Below are 21,187 nucleotides of genomic sequence, written 5' to 3' on the forward strand. Positions count from 1 at the left end.
GACATCTAGTTTACTATTTTGGACAGTGACTTGATGAGACTCAATTGAATCTTTGAACGATAACATCTTCTACGATCACAGTAGTATATGGTGTAGTTACTATGTTGTTCTACACTACCTGAGGGAAGAAAGAGGCTGGAGAAATCCAAGTATAACACCATAAATAAACAGATTAACAGATAAACGAATCCCGCTCTCGTGGAAATAAACTTATACACTAATAACATTTTGAGGGCAAGGTACAGAAAGATAAAAAGAAAAGTAAAATAAGAAGATAAACAAGAAGGCAAAGGGTTGAAGATAGTACACGCAGGCCAGGCATTCCACACTCGACTCCAACTGCACACTTTCAAGCGCGAAGTAAAGGGGAAGCCTTCAGCCTCTTATTTTTTTGATTTATTTTGCAATTTCAAGGACAATTTCCAGAATTCATGCGGGTATCGATACATAGCTCGTGATCGGGAAGAGTCGGCCGTGCTTGTCGCATAACGGGAAGACGGAGCTGAGATAACTTCTCCGTTGACAAGGTATCAAGCTAAGCCCTAGACCAGCGCTGGCTCACTTAGTTGTGGTCTCCATGGTGCCAGGTGGGCTGGTTGTGGCCAAGAGGGTTGCGCTGCGCGGTGGCATTTCTCCTAACCGGCTCAGGGGATGCATTGTCGTAGTTATCCCAGTGGGACTCCATCATCTTATTGTGCTGGGTGTGTTTTTGGGTAGGCAGTTGGGGGGACTGTTCATCGTAGTTATCCCAGTGGGACTCCATCATCTTATTGTGCGCATCATGGTTATGGGTGGGCTGGTCCTCCTTGTCCTTCTGCTCGCGCTCGGAGGGCTTAGGCTGGCCTTCGTCGTCGAAGAGGCGGTTCTCGTAGAGACGCTTGCCGCGGCCGCCGAATGAGCTGATGATCCGTCCGTCGTCCTCGGATTCATCATCGGTAAGCTCGAAATGGCGGTCTACGTCGCGACGGGGCTTGGTCACATTTGGCTTGGCTTGGGGGGATCCATTGCCATCTTCGTTATCGCCGAAGCCAAAGTGGCGCACTTCTTGTCCGCGTGGTGCGCGCGAGCCCTTCACAGGGGTCTCGATGTCGTCGAAGTCCCAGTGGGTTGCGTGTTTGGTGTTGGCCTGTCTAACTTCTGCCTTTGTCTCGCGCTCCGTGTTGTCGCCGCCAATCTCGAAGTGGTTGTATTTTCCGGGGGCGGTTTTGTAGAAATGACGGTCTTCGTCGACGGGCCCTTTGCCGACTGTTTCACCGCCGGCGATATCAAAGTGGCTGTACTTTGCGGGGTCGGTTTTGTAGAAATTACGCTGTTCGTCGACGGGCCCTGTGCCGGCCTTTTCGCCCTCTTCGTCGACGCGGGGAGCCCGGCGTTGGGGCTTCGAAGGGGAGTCGTCGTCATCCTTCAGGAAGATATCGCTGAAGTTGCGCGTGGCAGGTCGCCCAGACGAGGACCCAAGGGGAGGCACATAAGCGGGGCCCTTCTTGGTCGGGGACAGAAGCTCATTCAAGGAGCCCGCTCCATAGGGGTCTTGGGTATATTTCTTGCTAGTGGATTCAGGTTTGTTTGTATCCTTGCTCGGCGAGAGGAGCTCGGTCAAGGACCCAGCGGCGTGGGGATCTCTGATATGGCGCTTGCCTGGGGATGCGGGGCGCTGGGGGAGTGTTGTCTCCACGTTCTGAGAAGCAGGCTGCGAGGGTGCCAAACGCGCGGTCTCGGCGGTTTTGAGGAGACGGAGTTGGTCTTTTCCATCACGAATGGGCCATTGGCGTCCGCGCGCTCCAATTACCTCAACTTGCTTCAGCAATGAGGCCTGATCCCAGTAAATTCGGATCTGCTTGATCAATTGATTGGCGTCGAAGTGGACGATGTGAACCTGCAGGATGATGCATTAGCTTTCGATAACGCGACGCGCGTCGGGGTATTTACCGTGGGGAAAGTCGCGACACGGTCGGCCAGGAAATTATCGTCCAGCGAGGGGAGATAAACCCCACCACCCTCAGTGAATTCGAGGGTTGTTTCCATGTCTAGACATAGCGAGTCTGATCCTTCAATGGCGCTGATGACCTTGTTGGATTTCGTCTTGACCACCTTGGCATTCTTCAACACATGAGTGATGACATTGTCGGCCTTCTCGAACTTCGTCGTGGTAGGAACATAGATCATAGACACATCGTCGGCCAATTTAGCAGTCCTGGGGTTATCCAGGAACCGCTGGTATTCGGTCTTGAAGTAGGACATTGTCAACCGTATGGGGACAGGGGGAGTTGTAAGGAAGGAAGATATTCAAGAAGAGATAGTTACTCTAGAATACTCTAGAAGTAAGCTAGACGAGATTGAAGATACCAAGAAACTATTAAAAGAAGAGAGAGAAAGAGAAAGAGAGGGAAGCGTTCTACGACCAAGTGCGGGAGTACAACGTACAAAACAATATACAGGGGAAACGCTAGAACGAGTTAGTCCTCGGTACCTTGCATATATATATATGCAAATATACTTACTCCGTGAATAATAATGATAATAATATTGATCTTAGTGAAAATGCATAGAAAATACAAATACGGAGTACTCGATCCCTGAAATAATCTGAAAACACGCCAGTGTTTCACCATAAGGGGCCTAGGCTTGGGGCTTGGCTCGGCGTCCCTCCGGCAACTGGAGAATCTGGAGAATACACTTTAAAGGCTTCAGCCTCTACAGGGGGTATGGATTGCACAGGGTTAGACATGCAAATTGATGTACATTGTACATTTCAGAAGTACTGGAAATGCCTCAGCAGTTGACACGATCTCTGGGGAGTCGAAAGTCATCTTAGCTGTCTGCAATGCCGATCCCAATCAGACACGCTCGGGTAGAAGCCATGATCGGTCTTTCATTGAAGTATAGCCATTCAAGTCAAAAAAGTATGGCATGTGTACCGAGCAGAGACTTGTCAAACTCCAGCTCCTGACCGGCCAATTCTTTTTTTTTTCCTGTTAGGCAGTAAAGCCATCCAAGCACTCGCCGTATCTTCGGGGGACGATAGATAGCATGGTAGATTATCGTATTGGTGAAAAGGGTGGGTATGTGTTGCAATCGTGTCTCATTACAAAGGTCTGAGAAGTAAAACCGGGTTAGAAAGGTCATAGTGCTGGGCGCGGTTCGAACGACTTACCCAAGATAATCCTCCTTGATGGTGCCAATAGCGTTGATAGCAGCCACGTCGGGCTTGACACCGAGAATCTTCAGCCGCAGGCTGGTTCCTTTCTCAATCACTTGATCGGCATGATCAGTGTATTGGGGTGGCACGGTGTTGGGCTCCCACTTGATATCGGAGGGGATGTTCTGATGGGCTGTCAGCAATGAAACTCCAGGATCCAAGGTCAGAGCAAACAAAACATACCTTTCGCGCAATGAAGACTGACAATGGGCCTGCCAGGGTGAAAATACCGGTGGGCTTAACGGAGGTAACAATGGCATCGACCTAGGCTCAGTCAGCAGGAATTCTCAAAGGCGATAATCTCGGATCCCAAGCGCATACCGTCTCGCCACGGAATGGCTTCCAGATGATCGCACGGTATCTGATGGTGTATTCCGCCTGTCCGATTCCAGGCATCACCCGCCCCTCGCCAATATCAACCATGTCCATGACACAGATCACAAAGTGATCACCTGTGCACCGTCCCTCTTCCTCCTCGTTGAGTCGACCGATGAGGTACTCTCGCATGTTGGGTCCGAAATAGGACGGGTGCATGGAGATCACCTTGGTCTCTTCTTTGAGGAAGAACATCGTCGCGGTTGTGGTTGGATGAAAATGCGCTAATTCCGAAGTGCAGAGTGGAAATATTCAAGTCGCTTTCGGGACAGTGATGCTGTCAATCGAGGTCGAGGGACGGCGTTTTCGACCACGCGCTCATGACCTGCAACGGTAAAAGCACAAACAAGATGTAACTGCCAGAAATGAGCGAAATGAGATCCGAGTACCCGTGGGAGTGGCAGAAGTTGTATCTGCCTTGGATCTTGAACGAGGAGGCAGATACAGTTGCTGCAGGCGCAAGCTTTCCCTTCGTAAGAGCATCTCCGGTCTGGTGGGCCAAGTTTGGGCGGGTGGAGTCACGTGGTACGATTCTTGATCGGTGGGAAGTCGGCTTGATTTTTGCACGTTTAGAGTCATTGAAACTTCATTTTTCATTCGATACATTACTTACTGGAATATTTAGTCAATAAGTGCGCTTGACAGTAATTTAGCCTTGACCGGTGGGAGGATTGCTTCTTACATGAAAAGAGATTGGATGATCTATATCAGACTGTGGATGTTTGACAACCTATAGAGAAGTAAATAATGGAATTTTCTGACCTTGTGCCTTTAGTTCAATTTATAATACTACTTTTATGCTATCTATACCCTTGCCTAGTGGACTTTGACTGGTTATTGCGTTTCAAAATTGGATTGGGTATCTATCTTCGAACTATATATATCCGCCGACTAGTATCTATAATTTCGAGATGCATATTGTAACCAAGGTCTAAATTGACATCTTAGAGGCCCCTACTAGATCTCCATTCCCCAACTTAATTATCTCGAAAGAAAAACATGCAAACTCATCAGAAAATCTAGTCCAATGCCTCAATGAGACATTCCATACTAGACATTACAGTATTACATAGTACAACATAAACGTTAACGACCATTTAATTTAATAAGATACGGAGAGGTCCCCCAATAATAATTAGAAAATCCAGTACATTCAATGCAAGACATCTCAGTAAAATTATAATAATAGTCTGATAGGCCTGTGCATCGTGGTTGCCACCCCTAGAGCCCATATATACCGTTACGTTGCCAAGACCCAACGTCTTGCTCGGGCACATGACGGCAGGGCCAGTACCTTGAATATCAATTGCACCACTCAACGCTTTCCGATAAAGATGATGCCATTTGCCTGATTCCATCCCCCGCAAAACTCCCGCCCCAGAATTCCCCATCTTTTTGTTCACAACACGGCAAGATGGCGCTTAATCTTGAGAAACAGTTGCTATTCGTAAGCATCCACGTCCAACCTTGGAACTCCCAAAACGACCTCGGGACTATACTGACTTGTGATCTAGTACGGAGCCTATCATAGCAATCCCGTACATCCGTCCTACTCCCATCGGCAATAGTATACAGCGTTCACTAACAGCGCAGGTCAACGTCGCAATCCACATCACCTGCGTCCCAATCCTACTGTTCACCGGCATCGTCCTCGTACGTGAACCTCGGCATTTTTCAAGCAAATAAGATATCCCCAGTGTACAAAGGTACTAACAGTGACACCCAAGGCCTGTAACTGCCCGCCCTTCTTCACACTTCCGGACGTCGTCCGGATCGAATACCTGCCCGCGAACGCCGGAACAATCGGCGCTCTTATCTACGCCACATTTTATATCCTCCTGGAGCCCATAGCCGGCGGCTTACTCGCACCCGCCGTGATCACAGCTGCATACTACGGAAACTACTTCCTTAGCACGTACGGTAGCACCGTGAACTACTGGGCCGGGGGCATCCACATTGTGTCATGGCTGGCGCAGTTTGTCGGACACGGCGTGTTTGAGAAGCGTGCCCCTGCCTTGTTGGATAATCTTGTCCAGGCTCTTCTTCTTGCGCCGCTATTCGTCTGGATGGAGGTTCTGTTCTTCTTCGGATATCGCTCCGAACTAAAGAAGCGGTTTGAGAAGGGCGTTGAGCTCGAGATCCTGAAGTTCCGGAAGCAGGGGAATGAGAATGGAAAGGGCAAGGGCAAATCGGAGCAGTAAATGCTGGCTTGTGCGTGCAGCATGCAGTAAGGGGAGATATTGATCGCCAAGACCGAGGGCTATATGTTCTCGGGTTGTTTTGGTTGATGTTGAGAGCTTCAGTGGTTACGTGAGCGCGTTGATTCATATCCCTGTTATTAGCAAAGCGATTGCTATCTTTCTTTTTTTTATGATTTTGCGAGTGTTATTTTGCATTGTCTTTTTGATCAATTCGGGATGTACTTATCCCTTTTCCGTGGAGTAAATGTTGCTGTTTTGGCCAATTTGTGACTTTGTTGTATGGTAGTATCATAATTGGCAAGTATAGAGACTTGGAAATATAAGAACATAAGAGCATAACAACAATAACAATAACATAACATAACATAACCAAAGTATAGAAGCACCCGTCTTCGGTTGCCGTGACGAAAGCCATGACATAAGCGATTCACCTGACCAGGAATTCCGCCGATCCGAGAAGAGAAAAAAACGGAAGGGCCAGTGGCCCGTGGCACACTCTTCCGGTCGGCAATACCAAATGGAATTGACTCATTATGGGCTTCTATAATAGTTTAAAAAATCAGGGGAATTTATAGAAATAGAAATATAGAAGGAAATAAAACAAAAATATATAACATTGTAGTAAAAATAAAAGCGTACAAGATACACCGTGGCCTCACACTAGGGCCACCTCGGAGGGCCCAGCGTCCGAAACGGTTTAGCGCGAGTCCTGAGAATCCAATCCTCCCCCCGACGACAAAGCTCTCCCTCCCGTCCACAATCCTCTCTCCTCTCCCGTTCTCTCTCCCCAATTACATCTCTTCCTCAGAGAATTCATCCTCCCATCCTCTGAACCCCCTTTCACAATGTTCAGAAACGCTCTGCGGTCGTCCAGCCGCTCCGTCGCGGCTGTTTCGGCCACTGGCCGCATCGCCTCGGTGAGTCTATCCCATCCCAGCCGCCTTCGTCCATCGCCAGTTCGACATCCTTCATCTCAATCTTGAGCTCGATCGATGCTCATGCCTCCTTATACCTCGACTACGATACTTCAACAATCAATTGGACACATTGTCCTTCTCTGGGATGGTCATTAACAGGTTTTTCGTCAATTACAGGTCCGCGCGGCTGCTGCCGGTCCTCTCAACGGCGTTCGCTCGTACGCTTCCGAGGCCAAGGCTACCCCTACCGAGGTCTCCTCCATCCTTGAGCAGCGCATCCGTGGTGTCTCTGAGGAGGCTGGTCTCGCTGAGACCGGTCGTGTTCTGTCGGTCGGGTACGTCGATTCTCCCTAGGCGGCTGGGGGCGCGAAAAAAATTCGGTCCCCGGCTTCAATTCCATCGAATCCGCCATTATACATCAACAATCGACAAAATACCGATACAGAAACTAATTGAGCTTTGAATAGTGATGGTATCGCCCGTGTCCACGGCATGTCCAACGTCCAGGCTGAGGAGCTGGTCGAGTATGTGAACCCCCAAAGTCTTGGCATTACCCAGACCCGAAAACTAACTCGTCTTCAGGTTCGCCTCCGGCGTTAAGGGTATGTGCATGAACCTCGAGGCCGGCCAGGTCGGTGTCGTGCTTTTCGGTTCCGACCGTCTCGTCAAGGAGGGTGAGACCGTCAAGCGTACCGGCGAGATTGTAAGCCTTTCAAAACCCGACCCCTGGGTTCATTCTGATATTGGACCCTGAATCCATCAGCCACTTGGAAATAATTCTAACACCACATCTAGGTCGAGGTCCCCGTCGGCCCCGAGCTGCTCGGCCGTGTCGTCGATGCTCTCGGTAACCCCATTGATGGCAAGGGTCCCCTTAACACCAAGGAGAAGCGCCGTGCCCAGCTTAAGGCCCCCGGCATTCTGCCCCGTCAGTCCGTCAACGAGCCCGTGCAGACTGGTATGAAGTGTGTCGACTCCATGGTCCCCATTGGCCGTGGTCAGCGTGAGTTGATCATTGGTGATCGTCAGACCGGTAAGACCGCTGTCGCTCTCGACACCATGCTCAACCAGAAGCGTTGGAACAACAGCAAGAACGCCACCGAGCAGGAGAAGCTCTACTGTATCTACGTCGCCGTTGGTCAGAAGCGTTCCACCGTCGCTCAGCTCGTCAAGACCCTTGAGGAGCAGGATGCCATGAAGTACTCTGTCATCATCGCTGCCACTGCCTCTGAGGCCGCCCCCCTGCAGTACATTGCTCCCTTCACTGGTTGCGCCATGGGTGAGTGGTTCCGTGACAACGGCCGCCACGCCGTCATCATCTACGATGATCTGTCCAAGCAGGCCGTTGCCTACCGTCAGATGTCTCTGCTCCTCCGTCGTCCCCCCGGACGTGAGGCCTACCCCGGTGACGTTTTCTACCTGCACTCTCGTCTCCTCGAGCGTGCCGCCAAGATGAACAAGACCCACGGTGCTGGTTCCTTGACTGCCCTGCCCATCATTGAGACCCAGGGTGGTGATGTGTCCGCTTACATTCCCACCAACGTCATTTCCATCACTGACGGTCAGATCTTCTTGGAGTCCGAGCTGTTCTACAAGGGTATCCGTCCCGCCATTAACGTCGGTCTGTCCGTGTCCCGTGTCGGTTCCGCCGCCCAGGTCAAGGCCATGAAGCAGGTCGCCGGTTCCCTCAAGCTGTTCTTGGCTCAGTACCGTGAGGTCGCTGCCTTCGCCCAGTTCGGTTCCGATCTCGATGCCTCCACCAAGCAGACCCTTGCCCGTGGTGAGCGTCTCACCGAGCTCCTCAAGCAGAAGCAGTACTCCCCCATGGCCGTTACCGACATGGTTCCCCTGATCTTCGCTGGTGTTAACGGTCTCCTCGACACCATCCCCGTCGACAAGATCCTCACCTGGGAGACTGAGCTCCTTTCCCACCTCAAGAGCACCTACCCCGAGATCCAGGCCACCATCGAGAAGGAGGGCCAGGTCTCCAAGGAGACTGAGGCCACCCTCAAGAAGACCATTTCCGCCTTCAACTCCACCTTCAACGCATAAGTGAAGAAATAACTCGGATGATCCTTCGTGGTCGGCTTTGTTTTCTTGACTCTATGTGTATAGACAAGATAGCCTGTACAATTTTGAGCCCATTGTTTTTCTGTTCTTCTTGGTGCCGGTGCCTGGCAGGAGATCCTAGTCTGCCCCTGGATGTAGCGATGTAATTATCTGCATGATCCTGGGGGGCGGACCAAGGATTTCCCGTAGTGCTGTTCGAGTGAGAACTCAAATGACTTTGGTCTGCCAAAATGTGATTATATCCTGTACGTTTAGATTTTACCCGCGCATCGGGGCGCGAGATGGGTGGACGACCGTTCTAATTCCGTCTGGTCTCCTTATGCTCTCCATGTTGGACCGCAATTATTTTCATTTGTTCAATCTTTTATATTGTAATTGTAGATCTTAGCTTTGTTTTGTACGACTTGTAAAGGTGTATTCGTATGTGACGGATGCGGACGGGTTGGCCGTATGCCTCAACGCACCAAGCCGAATTTTCACATACCCAAATTCACTGACAGCGAAAGCTATAAGCCTTAGTTCCATCTAGATTCTTATACCTGATACTCTACACTCCTATATCATTCAAAAGTCGCGACACTCGGTAGTAAAGGCCGAAACCGGCAGCCGATCTGTTATCGATAAGCGATCAAGATTTTCCCGGAGATCACCAAGTCCCCCGCGTGCAAGCAACTTCACCATTTTCTCTGTTACTGATTATATTGTTATTGTCGCCTCATTGCCGTCATGTCCGCCCCCACTGATAAACCCCCCTCCTCCTGCAAGGTGATGTTGAGCAAGCACGTTGCCAACCACCTCCTCACTGAAGTCCACGAGGGCCTTAAGACCCTCGAGAAGCCGCCTCACTTGGTCGGCCTGCTGGCCAATAATGACCCTGCCGCGCTGATGTACGCGCAGATGACGCAGAAGACCTGCGAGGAGAAGTGAGTCTCTACATTATTTTGATATTATCCAGCTTCAATGGCTCCAATGGCTTCTTTGGTGGGATGAATGGTGGGGTACTTAGTATGATTCATACATACCCCTCGGTCCAAAAAAAAAACAAAAAAACACAAAAAAGCCAACCAAACGAGCGCAAAAGCACAGCCAACAATTCAATTGAAATAACCTACTAACGCAATGCCTTACTTAGCGGTTTCAAGTACTCCATGCGCGAAGTCTCCCGCGACGACATCGAACAAGCCATCCTGAACGCAAACACCGACAACAACGTTGACGGCATAATCGTCTACTACCCCATCTTCGGCACCCGCCAGGACCAGTACCTGCAGCAGATCGTAGATGTGACCAAAGACGTCGAGGGCCTGAGCCACCGCTACATCTTCAACATGTACCAGAACATCCGCTTCCTGGACGGCGAGGCCAAGCGCCAGAAGTCTATCCTGCCTTGCACCCCCCTGGCCAACATCAAGATCCTCGAGTACCTCAACATCTACAACACCATCCTGCCTTACGGAAACCGTCTCTTCGGACACACTATCTGTGTCGTGAACCGCTCTGAGGTCGTGGGTCGTCCGCTTGCGGCTCTGCTCGCTAATGATGGCGCTTGTGTTTACTCGGTTGATATCACTGGCGTGCAGAAGTTTACTCGTGGTGAGGGATTGCAGAAGAAAATGCATGAGGTTGTTGATCTTGAGGGCAAGACTTTGAAGGATGTTGTGCCGCTTTGTGATGTGGTTATTACTGGTGTGCCCAGTGATAAGTACAAGTTCGATACCAGCCTTTTGCGTGAGGGTGCTGTTTGTCTCAACTTCTCTAGCGAGAAGGTATGTTTTTTCTGTGCTTTCGAGTCTGGTTAAGAGGTTGTGGTTGCTGACAATTCTGATATAGAACTTCCCTCACGAGGTCCGAGACAAGGCCTCGCTCTTCGTTCCCTCTATTGGAAAGGTCACCATTGTTGTCTTGTTGCGGAACTTGCTGGTATGTTTCATCTCACGTTCCCATGCTCACTGGTTATTTGAAACATCATCTAACATGACAAATTACAGAGACTCATCCAGAACAAGCGAATGGACGATGTCAAGCCCGCCGAGGCTACAGAACGACCTGGCACCCTTGAGGCGTCATCGTAGGTCGCTCATCACCATTTGACGCTTCAATCTCAATGGCTAAACCCTGAGCTGGCCATTCCGTAAAAAATTATAGATATTCTGTTTGTTATTAGCCATTTCGATTATACTCTGAAACTTCATGTTTCTTCTTTTATTTCTTGTGCTTAGATATTTCCCAGTCGGATTTCATGTTTGGAAGTTATAGAGATCGGCTGGGTTGACTTTGTCTATTGTTCTATAAACAAAGACTGTTTCTTGGTTACTATCACAGCTTGTTATCTACACTCTGAGCTTGAAAAATACTCTAATAGAAAACCTCCTAGCCGGGCTCGAAGGGTGATATTGATAAAGTAACGAATTATTCCAAGAAAATTGGAAATGAGAAGAGTTCAACTCTTATAACGTGCGAAGGACCATTTGGTCCACCTTGACACGACAAAAAGAACGTTGCATAGACGATCAAACCAAACATCATGACAGTTTCCGACTGAAACATCGGAATCTTCCATCATTCGAAGCATTGAAAACTCCGATGCAGTCGCATGGAAGCCCGCGGCGAAAGAATATCAAGCTAGCTAGCCAATTGCCCCAAGGGAAAAGCCTAACGAGCAAACACAATGACCAACACTGTGATAAGCAGTGGAACAAACACCAAAGCAAACGCAATCGAAAACCAATATGGTCTCAACAGGAGAAGCCACCAGTGAATGAGCTCGCCCCAGCTACTCTCCCAGTCGGCAAACTGGTCAACCCCAGACAGAAGATACCCCAGCGATTGAGTCCCTGACAGCGTGTTGTCACAGACGTTGATTTTTTGGAGAAGGTTTGGAGGGAGAACCGGATCGAGACCTACGAGGAAGCCTCTAGCCGGAGGGCCCATGATTTGGACCCCAGGCGCAATGATTTGCTGTCCAGGGTCCAGGACGATGAGACGGATGTGGCTTTTATAGTGAATAGGTCGGTCCAGTGCCTTGGTCTGAAGATAGTAGATATAGCCTTGAGGAAATCGGTCCGCAATTTGCTCTGTGTCTTTCTCTTCAGGTTGGTCCGTGGACGATGTGGTTGGTACATCAGTGGCGGATGTCGCGATGACTACCCGATTGCCAAATTCCCGTCGCTTGAATTCAAGGGTCTTAGTGGCTTGCACAAGAGAGACGATGTCTTTAGGGGAGACCCAGGTGAGAACTATTGTTATTTGCGGGAGAACTGTGAAATGATGGGATTGTTAGTTCAGCCACTCAGTCATACAATAGGCTGCTGCGGGATGAGGGCTTACCACGAGGTCGACGGAGAACGGATACTATATTGCCCATATTGGAGGCCTTCAAGACTGCAGGAAGTAGCTGTGAAGGGGCCTTGTTGATTGAACTTGACTGAGAGTGAAACCATATACTTCAAGGGCGGTTGAGCAGTAAGGTGGTATGTGATGAAGGCAGATCATAAGGGAAGTTGTCGGAAGTTCAAGCTTCCAAGGCTGTTGAGCCCAGAGGCTTTGAACTTGGAAGGTTCGACTCAACTCGAAGCCTCTTCAAATTTGGAAAGTGCAGGAGAGCTCCTTCCAGGAAAGTAGAGGTCCACATGAGCTCAATAGCCCTAGCCAGGACATCATGCTCTGACAGATCAAGCTGAGACGCCCACCTCAGAGTAGGAGCTCTCACATATCGATTGAGGTATAGGTGTTGCATAGGAGATTGGTTCCACTGCCAGTCAATATCGACAAAGTCACATATACTGTTTGGATGCGTTTGATTAAGTATGCCCAATGAAAACCAAAGAACAGAAAACTGATATCTTGCTCATTTGAACGTGTAATATGAATGCACTCTTCTTATTCCCTTTTAAAGAATGAACTAGCTTTGCGTTTTGCAATAGCCCTGAAAACATAAGCTCTGATAGTAATTGATAGGTAACCTTCCATTTTAGCCAGACTTCTTTTCATTCTCCTTCGCCGCCAATCTCAAAACATCAATCTCGCTGGCCACCCAGCGACGGAAGGGCTCGGGGTGGAATACACCGTCTGCCGAGAACCAAGTTGTGAAGGGCGCCTCGCACCGCTTGTCCTGGAGGACCTTGCCAGAGGCAGACTTATATGTGACATGCAGCCTGTAGACATTGGAGAACTTTTTGGCGGATGACGAGACAGATATCTATCAATAAATCTGTTAGTAACCTGCCAAAGAATGGAACTTCGATAGGGTTGAAGATCAATTGACATACCGTCTCCCCAGTCTTCCTCTTTCCGGAGTATACCTCACCAGCCTCGACGGCCCAAATCCAGTATGTGAGAATGCTGTTCAAGACAAAGTAGGTTCCTACTGCCGCGATAATCCAGGGCGAGGTAGTTGCTTCCCAGCCAAGCGTGCGGTCTGCATAGAAAGTAAATCCTGCGATTGCGACAGCGCTATATCCAAGCAGGAAGCGAATGTTTGTCTTCGAGTAGTCCGGTGTGAAAGCGTAGGGAGTGGGAAGGTTGGTGAGGTAGGGAAGGAGAGCATCGTCGCTCGTAGATTTAAGATCTGTTGTTCACACTGTTAGTGTTGTTGCTGTATAGAGTAGATCGGGATTACGGACCATTGGTCGAGTAGACCGGCACCTTGGTAGAAGCCATGACAGATTTGAGAATAGATGTGAGTAAAGAACTTTTTAAAAACCAAGATATCGAGTGTTGTTCAGCATTCAGTGGTCAAGACAGGACTGTTGTTTATCGCAGGACAAAGATGCGGCGTGGCCCTTTGGAGAAAGCTGGAGCTCACGCGGGCCAATGACATCCCTCTCCGCCTGGCAACCTCTCCTTCGCGGCCCCTTCAACTTTCCATCCCCCACCTGCAGCCACCACGGATTTATTGTTTGAGTTCAAAGGAGGCACTTCTTTGATTCTTATTCTGCCTCAATATGGCAATTCAAGGGGCTGAGCAGACCATCCTTAGGGATCCGGCGCTATTGTGAGAGAACATGATTCGATCAAGCGGAAGTTGGACTGACCATTTGCTTATAGCTATTGGATTCTCTTTCCCATTTCAATTGTTATGGTACGACATACCCTCGACCCTTGAAGCCTAAGTTTCTGCGATACCCCCGAGACTGAAACTAACCCCTCTTCTTAATAGATCCTGACCGGAATCCTTCGCCACTATGCCACGGTCCTGATGAACTCGCCCCCAAAATCGCCATCTACTCTTGCCGAGTCTCGCGAGCGCCTTGCTCTTCTCCGCGGCGTGAACCTCCGCAACAATGCCTGCTCCGTCCTCGACCGCGAGTCCTTCGAGATGCGCAAGAACTACATGGTTACCGGATTCCGCAACGGCGCATTTCTCAAGGACCCCAACAACCGTGGGCAACCGCCCGCGAACCCCATGACCGACCCTGCGGGTATGGAAGCTATGATGGGAATGCTCAAGGGAAACATGATGATGATGATCCCGCAAACCTTGATCATGAGCTGGATCAATGCCTTCTTCTCTGGCTTTGTCATCTGTAGGTTGCATTTTGATATCAATGGACACGAACAACGAGCTTACAAATTCTGCAGTGAAATTGCCCTTCCCGCTTACTATCCGCTTCAAGTCGATGCTGCAGTCTGGTGTCCTGACTCGCGATCTTGACGTGCAATGGGTCTCCAGTCTTTCGTGGTACTTCCTCAATTTGATGGGCCTCCAGTCCGTTTTTGGATTCATCCTCGGCAGTGATAATTGTATGCATCTATCTGAGCCTTTCTAATAAGAACTGTCACTAATAATATATAGCTGCAAACCAAATGGCCCAGCAGATGGGTATGGCTAACCCTGCCGCAATGGTCAACCCGCTCCAGCCCGGCCAAGATCCCGACAAGCTGTACCTGAACGAAGCAGAGAACCTGGAAGTGATGGAGCACTTCTGCATTCTGGATGGAGTGGAAGAGAGAATCTTGCAAAATTTTGCTCCTGCGGGGATCTAATCTTCCTTTGACGTTGCATGTGATGTCTAGTGTTGGTGTATATACCTGTCTTGAGGTCGGCGCTGGCTTTGGATAGCATAAAGAATAGAATGTGCCATGTTTTTAAACAAACTGCAATCTTGTGGATCTACATAACTTATTCGAGTGTTCTTGAATGATTCATATTGCAAAATTTCCATAACTCGTATTTCATAACTTGTAACCAATCACTCTTGACGGTAGTTAATAACATCATTCAAGACCCAGACTTCCCCATTATGGACCTTCTCCGCAATTGAATCTACTTCAATATTGCCAGGTTGGATCTATAGACAGTCAGTTACTAGACGGACGACTAACAGTTCACAAAACCTACAAAGATCTTATCACCCTCCTTCGTCCATTTCAACTTCTCCCCTGCAAGCGTTTCCACTTCTTCCCCAACTCTCCAGGGACTAGCAGGGATGAGATGGGCCTCCACAAATCGCTGGAGATTCCGCTTTGCCCGGTCTTGACCGTCCTGCCCCTCATACGCATTTACCTCTCCGAACTTCTTGTAGTCTTCTGGATTCTCCCATGGCTTCCGTGGAAGAGCCTGAATTGCACTGTTGCGTGGTGCTAGTACTGTAATGTTCTTGGATGCATCGTTAAGGCGACTGGCGATTGGATCAAAGTCACGGGTCAACCGCGCAAAGATATTAATGCCCTTGGTCTTGGGCAAAACATCTGAGATGATAGGGCTACCACTGTCTTTTGAGTTCACATCCTCGTCCGAAGCCGTCTTCTGTGGCTGGACAATACCAGGGAGTATCTTATCCATTATTGATTGATGCTCTTCGTGCTCGAGGGCTAGTTGCTGTTGACGTGGGGGTAAGGGAGATGATAGGCCCCAGAGTGCGGATGCTGAACTAGCGATAAGAAATGTAAATAAAATGGATGTTGTTAGTCGATTCGATCCCATACTGCGGGTTGGAGCCATCTTGCTGCCAATGACGCCGCACAGAGAAGCAGGTCTCACTACATCCATGACGCAACAGGCCTTGGCACGTGATGTCGAGAGAGATAACAGAATCACCTGACCCTTATCGATAAGGGCATCCGGCCACAAGAAATTGGCCGATGGGATCTTGGTCTTGCCCCCGCAATCTACACGTCTGGCGCTCCTAATTGATTCGATTGGTATCATGTCGGCTCTGCAGAGCTTTATGCTGGTCGTGGACCACGACAAAGAAGAAGCCAAGCGCATTGCCGAGGGAATCGCGCACGGTACGCAATTGGCCCCGCACTCGACACCACTTCAAGCCGTTGCATTACTAACGGAAGTTATTGTAGATGTTGAGACTAAAAAGGCGACTCTGATTGACACCGTCCAATCTCTCGGAGAATATATTAACGATGAAGACCCGATTCTACGTGGAAAAGCGATTTCCTACCTTACGGCCATTATCCAAGCTCTCTCGCCGAAATACCTCTCTAGACAACAGATCCAAGTTTTGACTACATTCTTCTGTGATAGAATTGAGGATGGAGGTGCCGTTGATGGGTTGCAGGCCCTACAGGGTCTGGACCGGTTTAACAAGTTTTTGGCTACCCAAGTAGCACAAGCGTAAGTGCTATACTTTTTGATTGCATGCGATATCCCTGTGTTCGCCGGGGATAAAGCTTAACTCAATGATGACCCAGTGCTGATTTTTGATATAGACTTTTCTCCAACTTCCAGGATCTTCAGTCTCGGTCTCAAACACAACGGTTCCATGTCTATCAATTGCTCAATGATTTGATGTCAAACCACCGCGGAGCTATGCGTGATATGGGAGATATATCGCTTCTGGGTGTTGTTGATATCATGACGGGAGAGAAAGATCCTAGGAATTTGATGATTGTTTTCTCGATCCTGAAAGTAGTTATGGTGGAATGGGACATCTCGAACCACGTTGAGGTATGTGTATTTTTTCAAAGGTTGTGGATTCCGCTAAAAGTAAACAGACCCTCTTCGACTCGGTATATAACTACTTCCCAATCACATTCCGACCCCCGCCCAATGATCCCTATGGAATCACTGCGCAGGATCTGAAGGGTCGCCTTCAAGAGTGTATTTCTTCGACAAGGCATTTTGCACCCCACGCTATCCCTGCCCTATTAGAGAAGCTTGATTCTACTTCTCCCAATGTAAAGGTAAGATTGGTTGACGCACTGTAATGTTTGATGTTGAAGTCATCTAACAGGTCTACAGAAAGATGCACTTAGTACATTGATCGCATGTATTCATTCATACGACCCCAACACAGTGTCCAAGTTTTCTATTACCGTATGGGAAGTACTCAAGTTTGAGATTCTCAATGCCCAAGAGGAGTTCTTATCCGAGACCTCCCTCGAGGCTCTGCAAACAATCGCCCAACGGCTGTCTGAAGGAGTTACTGAAGTGTCACAAGAATTGCCTCTTGCAAAGTACCTCCAACCAATCACAAAGGAGTGCAATGAGCAACTCCAGGAGCCTCAAAACAAGCAGGCCAAGCCAGCCCAATCGATCCTCAGCTGTGTGTCTGCTGCTTCACCCGTTTCCTTTATCCTTGTTGTACAAACAGTCGTGCCTCCGATTTTCACACTTTATCAAGAAGCGGATGGAATCGTCAAACAAAGGGCACTTCTTGAAACTTTGAATGTCTTGTTCAAAGCTGCTACAACCGTATTCGGACAGTGGACCACTCGAGGTGGTGAGGCCGCTATCGAAAACCCGCTACTCGAATTCAAAGACCAATTCTCGGACATCTTTGGCCAGGCATTGATGGGCGCAGCCAAGGAAGAGGTTTCCTTCCGGGTGACTGCCTTGAAGGGCTTCTTGCGTCTGTCCACTTTGCGCCATTTCTTCCAGGAGAATGAGATTGGACTTTTCGTGCAATACCTCGACGAAATCCTTCTCAAGGAGGAATCTGTTGGCCGGAATGATCTGAAGAAAGAGGCAATTGCTGCTCTTGCCGAGATTTCAAAGCACAAGCCCCGCCTGATAGTGGATATCACTTTCCCTGCGTTTGTGGCAACTCTGCCAGAGGAAGATGAAGGTTCGGATGCCTTGTATCTGCCGACGCTCGAGACTCTTGCTCAGATCAGCGTCGAGAGGGATATTTTCGAGACACTCTTCCGTCGTCTGTTTAGCAAACTGTCTATTCTGCTGCAAAAGGAGCAACCTGGGTCAGTTGCTTATCCACGTGCAATCCTCACTACTTTGCTTTATGTTATGCAACAGAGAAACATGGAACAAGACCAGAGTGTGGATTTGTACTTCGACAAGGTTGTGATTGGGCTTTGCCGCGATGTCGCAGCATCGGCATCTGGCAAGGCAAAGAACCGCATTCTCAATGATCCTACCGTGCTTGACACTTTGGGTCGACTTTGCAATCTCCTCGTGCGATCTGTTTCCATTCAGAAGCAGGAACAAGTTGCCGAAAATGTCTACAGCCTCTTCTCTGCAGCTGGAGATTTCGTGCCTATTCCATTCACACAGACTACAAATGCGGATCAAGAACGTACGATCATTATCTCGACATACCTGCTCGCAGGAACATCCAAGGACTGTAGTAACAAAATCCCACACACCAACCCAGACATGTCAGGTTTGTTGTTGGATTTGGTCCAACGTTCAGTCTCGAGCACCGAACCAGCAACACACCAAGCCTACCTGCGTCACCTGGCCTTGCTCGTCAACAAGTTCCTGTCGAAGCAGGATGTGGCAATCGCCGAGAAACTCTTTGATTCTCTCCTCCAACGCCAGGACACTGAATCAAAGAGCCTCAGCCCTGCAACTATCCGCACCATCTTCTGGCTATCCAAAGCCTTGATCCTCCGCCTAGCCCCCACAACCACCCACATCTTGACCTCCCTCCTCGCCCTTCTCTCCTCCCCAGACCAGCAAACCAGCGCGACAGCTGCACAAGGCTTCTCTATAATCCTCGGCGAAGACGACATCCTCTCCGTAACCAACGGCGCCACAATCCGCCTCCTTTGCAGACAGCGCCTCTTCACAACAGTCATCCCCCTGATCTCATCTCGCATCCGCGAAGTGAACATCGCCGGAACAGATGACTCCCCCGCCGCCCTAAAAGCCCCCGATCATATCAAACCTGCCCATTTAACCGCTCTCGCGGGTATTCTCTCCACGATCCCCACAGCCCTGGTTATGCCAGAACTCCCCACCCTGCTCCCCCTCCTCCTGCAATCCCTAGACCTCCAAACTGCCGACTCTGTCGCCGTCCGCACAGCAACGCTCGATACCCTCGCCGTTATCATCCGCGATAATGGCGTCACGGTCATTGACCAGAGTGGCCACGTCCAGAGTCTTGTCACGAGACTCCTTAAAACAACAGCTACAAATATCGGCCCTGGTGCTGTTAACAGTCCCCGTCTCCGCGCGGATGCTTTGAAATGTCTCAATCTCCTCGCTACGCACCAGGTGCCTGGCGCTGCGGCTAACGCGCGTGCGCCGCCGGGTATCTCACCTCTCTTGCCTGTGAAGACTCAGGTTCTGAGGTCCTTGCGGGCCGTTCTTGATGATCCTAAGCGTGATGTGCGCAAGGCCGCGGTTGATGCTAGAGCCGCTTGGCTACGTGGTGTGGATGATGCGCCGGAAGAAGAAGAATGATTATTCCTGGTTTGAAGGGAAGGATATACTTGCATTAAGTTTAGAAGTTGTTTAATATTATACATTGAGCATAGAGTATAAATTTTCTAGCATGCTTCTCTCTACGTGGTATTTCTATTACAGGACACGTGATGTGTTGGCCCTAATTGGTCTATACGACTGGGAGGAAGGAGGCTCGGCTTTTGTCAAAAGTACATTAACCCCTTCCAAGACCCTTACAGAGGCTGTGCAACGACAAAATCTATGAGAATGCCCATGAACTGCTGTGAAATACTTTCAACAAACAATTACCTTGTGTATCAGGAACAGTCTGATGGCCCTTCAACTATACCTAAGAGCAGGAGCACAGGGGCCAGACCCTACAAAATCCCTCAATGCAGCGTTGGAGAATTTACAGAATACCTTGACAGAGGAGCAGAAGAGAGAATTTCAAAAAAGCACCACGACACCGGATATTGCGAGTGTCATCGAATTTGTCGCAGAAATCGATGCTAGAAATAGCAGCACGACGAGGAGGTGCGTGGCTCCACGGCTATGTACCTTCCTAGAGGCAACACAACAATTTACTGGTGTTGTGGGAACATTCGTCAGCTCTAATCCGATAATCGCGGCACTCGTGTGGGGAGGTATAAAGACTGCTATATTGACGGCGAGCAATGTGGCCTCTTACTTTGACAAAGTCACGAGCATGATCATGCGCATCGGCAAATTTTCTCCGATATATCAAAAATTTGGCCCACTCTATCCCGACTGTATTGGTCTCCAACGTGCCCTTTGTGGTTTCTACGCCATCATTATCAACCTGTGTGTCAAGATCATCGAAGTCTCCAGTCGAACTGTCCTCAAGCAAACAATTTCCTCGATACTGAGTCCCTTCGAATCTGAGTTTAAGCCATTTCTAGGTCTGCTAGATGAAGCTACACGAAACATAAACCTGGAAGTATCATTAGCATCAAAGCAAGCAGACAAAGAAGCGAAGAAGCTGTTAGAATATGAATGTCAACAGAATTCAAAATTCCGAACTTTAGCCCGAAATTTCTACAAAAAATCGCTGAAACAACAAGCAGAGGCAATTGAGAGGCGAATAAAATTGAAAAACATGGAAATGGTGAAGCTGAAGACAAGCATACGAAACAATCTTTCTCCTATCGACCATGACCGTCCTTTGAGGCAGATCATGAAGCAACGGATTCCAACCACAGCCGAGTGGTTTCAGAAAGAGTTGGTCTTCGATGAGTGGAAAGATGATCCGCAAACTGCCATACTCTGGTGTTTAGGTACCATAGGCATGGGAAAGACAGTGCTTATGTCGCATGTGGTCGATCAGCTACGGTTACAAATGGCCCGCAAGACCAATGACATCGTATCGTACTACTTCTGTCGCGTCGACAACGAGATATCTTTATCTGCAAGAAACATTCTTGGGAGTATTGCTCGTCAAGTCCTCAATACTCAGATTGAGGAAAGTGAATATGAAACTTTACTCTCCTTAGAGGAGAGCACCCGGGATCTCGATACGACGGATGTCGTTCAGTTCTTGTTATTTCATCTGAAGACCGGTGAGGGTAAAAAGTACTACGTTGCCCTGGACGGACTGGACGAATGTGATGGAAATCAGGTTCAAGCGGTGGCACAGGCTATGGTTGAGCTCTGCAGAAAATGTATTGGTTTCAAAATCCTCTGTTCGGGCCGACCTGGTCTCGAAAAAAGGTTCCAATTGACTGCAACGCAGTATAAGATCATGGCAAATGAGAAAAAGGTCAAGTCGGACATGGACCAATATCTTACCAAGACTTTGGATAAGTGTTTGGAAGATAGGAATTTG

At 49.0% G+C, this 21,187-nt stretch overlaps 10 protein-coding genes across 10 annotated transcripts; 5 read left to right on the plus strand and 5 right to left on the minus strand.

Annotated features, from left to right (window-relative positions):
• Positions 1-562: 562 nt before the first annotated feature.
• On the minus strand, positions 563-2,241 carry PEX2_038850 (uncharacterized protein; the record flags this gene model as incomplete). Its single annotated transcript, XM_016741160.1, has 2 exons — positions 563-1,876; positions 1,930-2,241. The coding sequence occupies 2 exons, from the start codon at positions 2,239-2,241 to the stop codon at positions 563-565; spliced, it is 1,626 nt and encodes a 541-aa protein (XP_016596865.1).
• Positions 2,242-3,085: 844 nt separating this feature from the next.
• PEX2_038860 (DNA-directed RNA polymerase II subunit RPB7) lies at positions 3,086-3,769 on the minus strand (the record flags this gene model as incomplete). Its single annotated transcript, XM_016741161.1, has 4 exons — positions 3,086-3,095; positions 3,155-3,324; positions 3,383-3,463; positions 3,521-3,769. The coding sequence occupies 4 exons, from the start codon at positions 3,767-3,769 to the stop codon at positions 3,086-3,088; spliced, it is 510 nt and encodes a 169-aa protein (XP_016596866.1).
• A 1,219-nt stretch (positions 3,770-4,988) lies between these two features.
• PEX2_038870 (2-hydroxy-palmitic acid dioxygenase MPO1) lies at positions 4,989-5,775 on the plus strand (the record flags this gene model as incomplete). The annotated part of the gene is made up of 4 exons (XM_016741162.1): positions 4,989-5,021; positions 5,089-5,112; positions 5,168-5,227; positions 5,302-5,775. The coding sequence occupies 4 exons, from the start codon at positions 4,989-4,991 to the stop codon at positions 5,773-5,775; spliced, it is 591 nt and encodes a 196-aa protein (XP_016596867.1).
• Positions 5,776-6,620: 845 nt separating this feature from the next.
• On the plus strand, positions 6,621-8,744 carry PEX2_038880 (F1F0 ATP synthase subunit alpha; the record flags this gene model as incomplete). Its single annotated transcript, XM_016741163.1, has 5 exons — positions 6,621-6,692; positions 6,870-7,027; positions 7,160-7,216; positions 7,275-7,395; positions 7,488-8,744. The coding sequence occupies 5 exons, from the start codon at positions 6,621-6,623 to the stop codon at positions 8,742-8,744; spliced, it is 1,665 nt and encodes a 554-aa protein (XP_016596868.1).
• A 744-nt stretch (positions 8,745-9,488) lies between these two features.
• On the plus strand, positions 9,489-10,834 carry PEX2_038890 (methylenetetrahydrofolate dehydrogenase (NAD(+)); the record flags this gene model as incomplete). The annotated part of the gene is made up of 4 exons (XM_016741164.1): positions 9,489-9,685; positions 9,895-10,528; positions 10,593-10,682; positions 10,751-10,834. The coding sequence occupies 4 exons, from the start codon at positions 9,489-9,491 to the stop codon at positions 10,832-10,834; spliced, it is 1,005 nt and encodes a 334-aa protein (XP_016596869.1).
• A 580-nt stretch (positions 10,835-11,414) lies between these two features.
• PEX2_038900 (uncharacterized protein) lies at positions 11,415-12,126 on the minus strand (the record flags this gene model as incomplete). Its single annotated transcript, XM_016741165.1, has 2 exons — positions 11,415-12,019; positions 12,090-12,126. The coding sequence occupies 2 exons, from the start codon at positions 12,124-12,126 to the stop codon at positions 11,415-11,417; spliced, it is 642 nt and encodes a 213-aa protein (XP_016596870.1).
• Positions 12,127-12,732: 606 nt separating this feature from the next.
• PEX2_038910 (signal peptidase complex subunit 2) lies at positions 12,733-13,421 on the minus strand (the record flags this gene model as incomplete). The annotated part of the gene is made up of 3 exons (XM_016741166.1): positions 12,733-12,960; positions 13,031-13,329; positions 13,385-13,421. 3 exons carry the CDS (start codon positions 13,419-13,421, stop codon positions 12,733-12,735), a joined length of 564 nt encoding a protein of 187 aa, XP_016596871.1.
• A 284-nt stretch (positions 13,422-13,705) lies between these two features.
• On the plus strand, positions 13,706-14,747 carry PEX2_038920 (ER membrane complex subunit EMC3; the record flags this gene model as incomplete). The annotated part of the gene is made up of 5 exons (XM_016741167.1): positions 13,706-13,755; positions 13,809-13,842; positions 13,921-14,287; positions 14,343-14,504; positions 14,557-14,747. 5 exons carry the CDS (start codon positions 13,706-13,708, stop codon positions 14,745-14,747), a joined length of 804 nt encoding a protein of 267 aa, XP_016596872.1.
• A 206-nt stretch (positions 14,748-14,953) lies between these two features.
• Positions 14,954-15,546, minus strand: PEX2_038930 (uncharacterized protein; the record flags this gene model as incomplete). The annotated part of the gene is made up of 2 exons (XM_016741168.1): positions 14,954-15,052; positions 15,103-15,546. 2 exons carry the CDS (start codon positions 15,544-15,546, stop codon positions 14,954-14,956), a joined length of 543 nt encoding a protein of 180 aa, XP_016596873.1.
• A 364-nt stretch (positions 15,547-15,910) lies between these two features.
• Positions 15,911-19,362, plus strand: PEX2_038940 (MET18/MMS19 family protein; the record flags this gene model as incomplete). Its single annotated transcript, XM_016741169.1, has 4 exons — positions 15,911-16,332; positions 16,428-16,665; positions 16,713-16,901; positions 16,960-19,362. The coding sequence occupies 4 exons, from the start codon at positions 15,911-15,913 to the stop codon at positions 19,360-19,362; spliced, it is 3,252 nt and encodes a 1,083-aa protein (XP_016596874.1).
• Positions 19,363-21,187: the final 1,825 nt, after the last annotated feature.

The sequence above is a fragment of the Penicillium expansum genome (assembly GCF_000769745.1).
Source record: "Penicillium expansum strain MD-8 chromosome Unknown contig126, whole genome shotgun sequence".
Taxonomy (NCBI): Eukaryota; Fungi; Ascomycota; class Eurotiomycetes; order Eurotiales; family Aspergillaceae; genus Penicillium; species Penicillium expansum.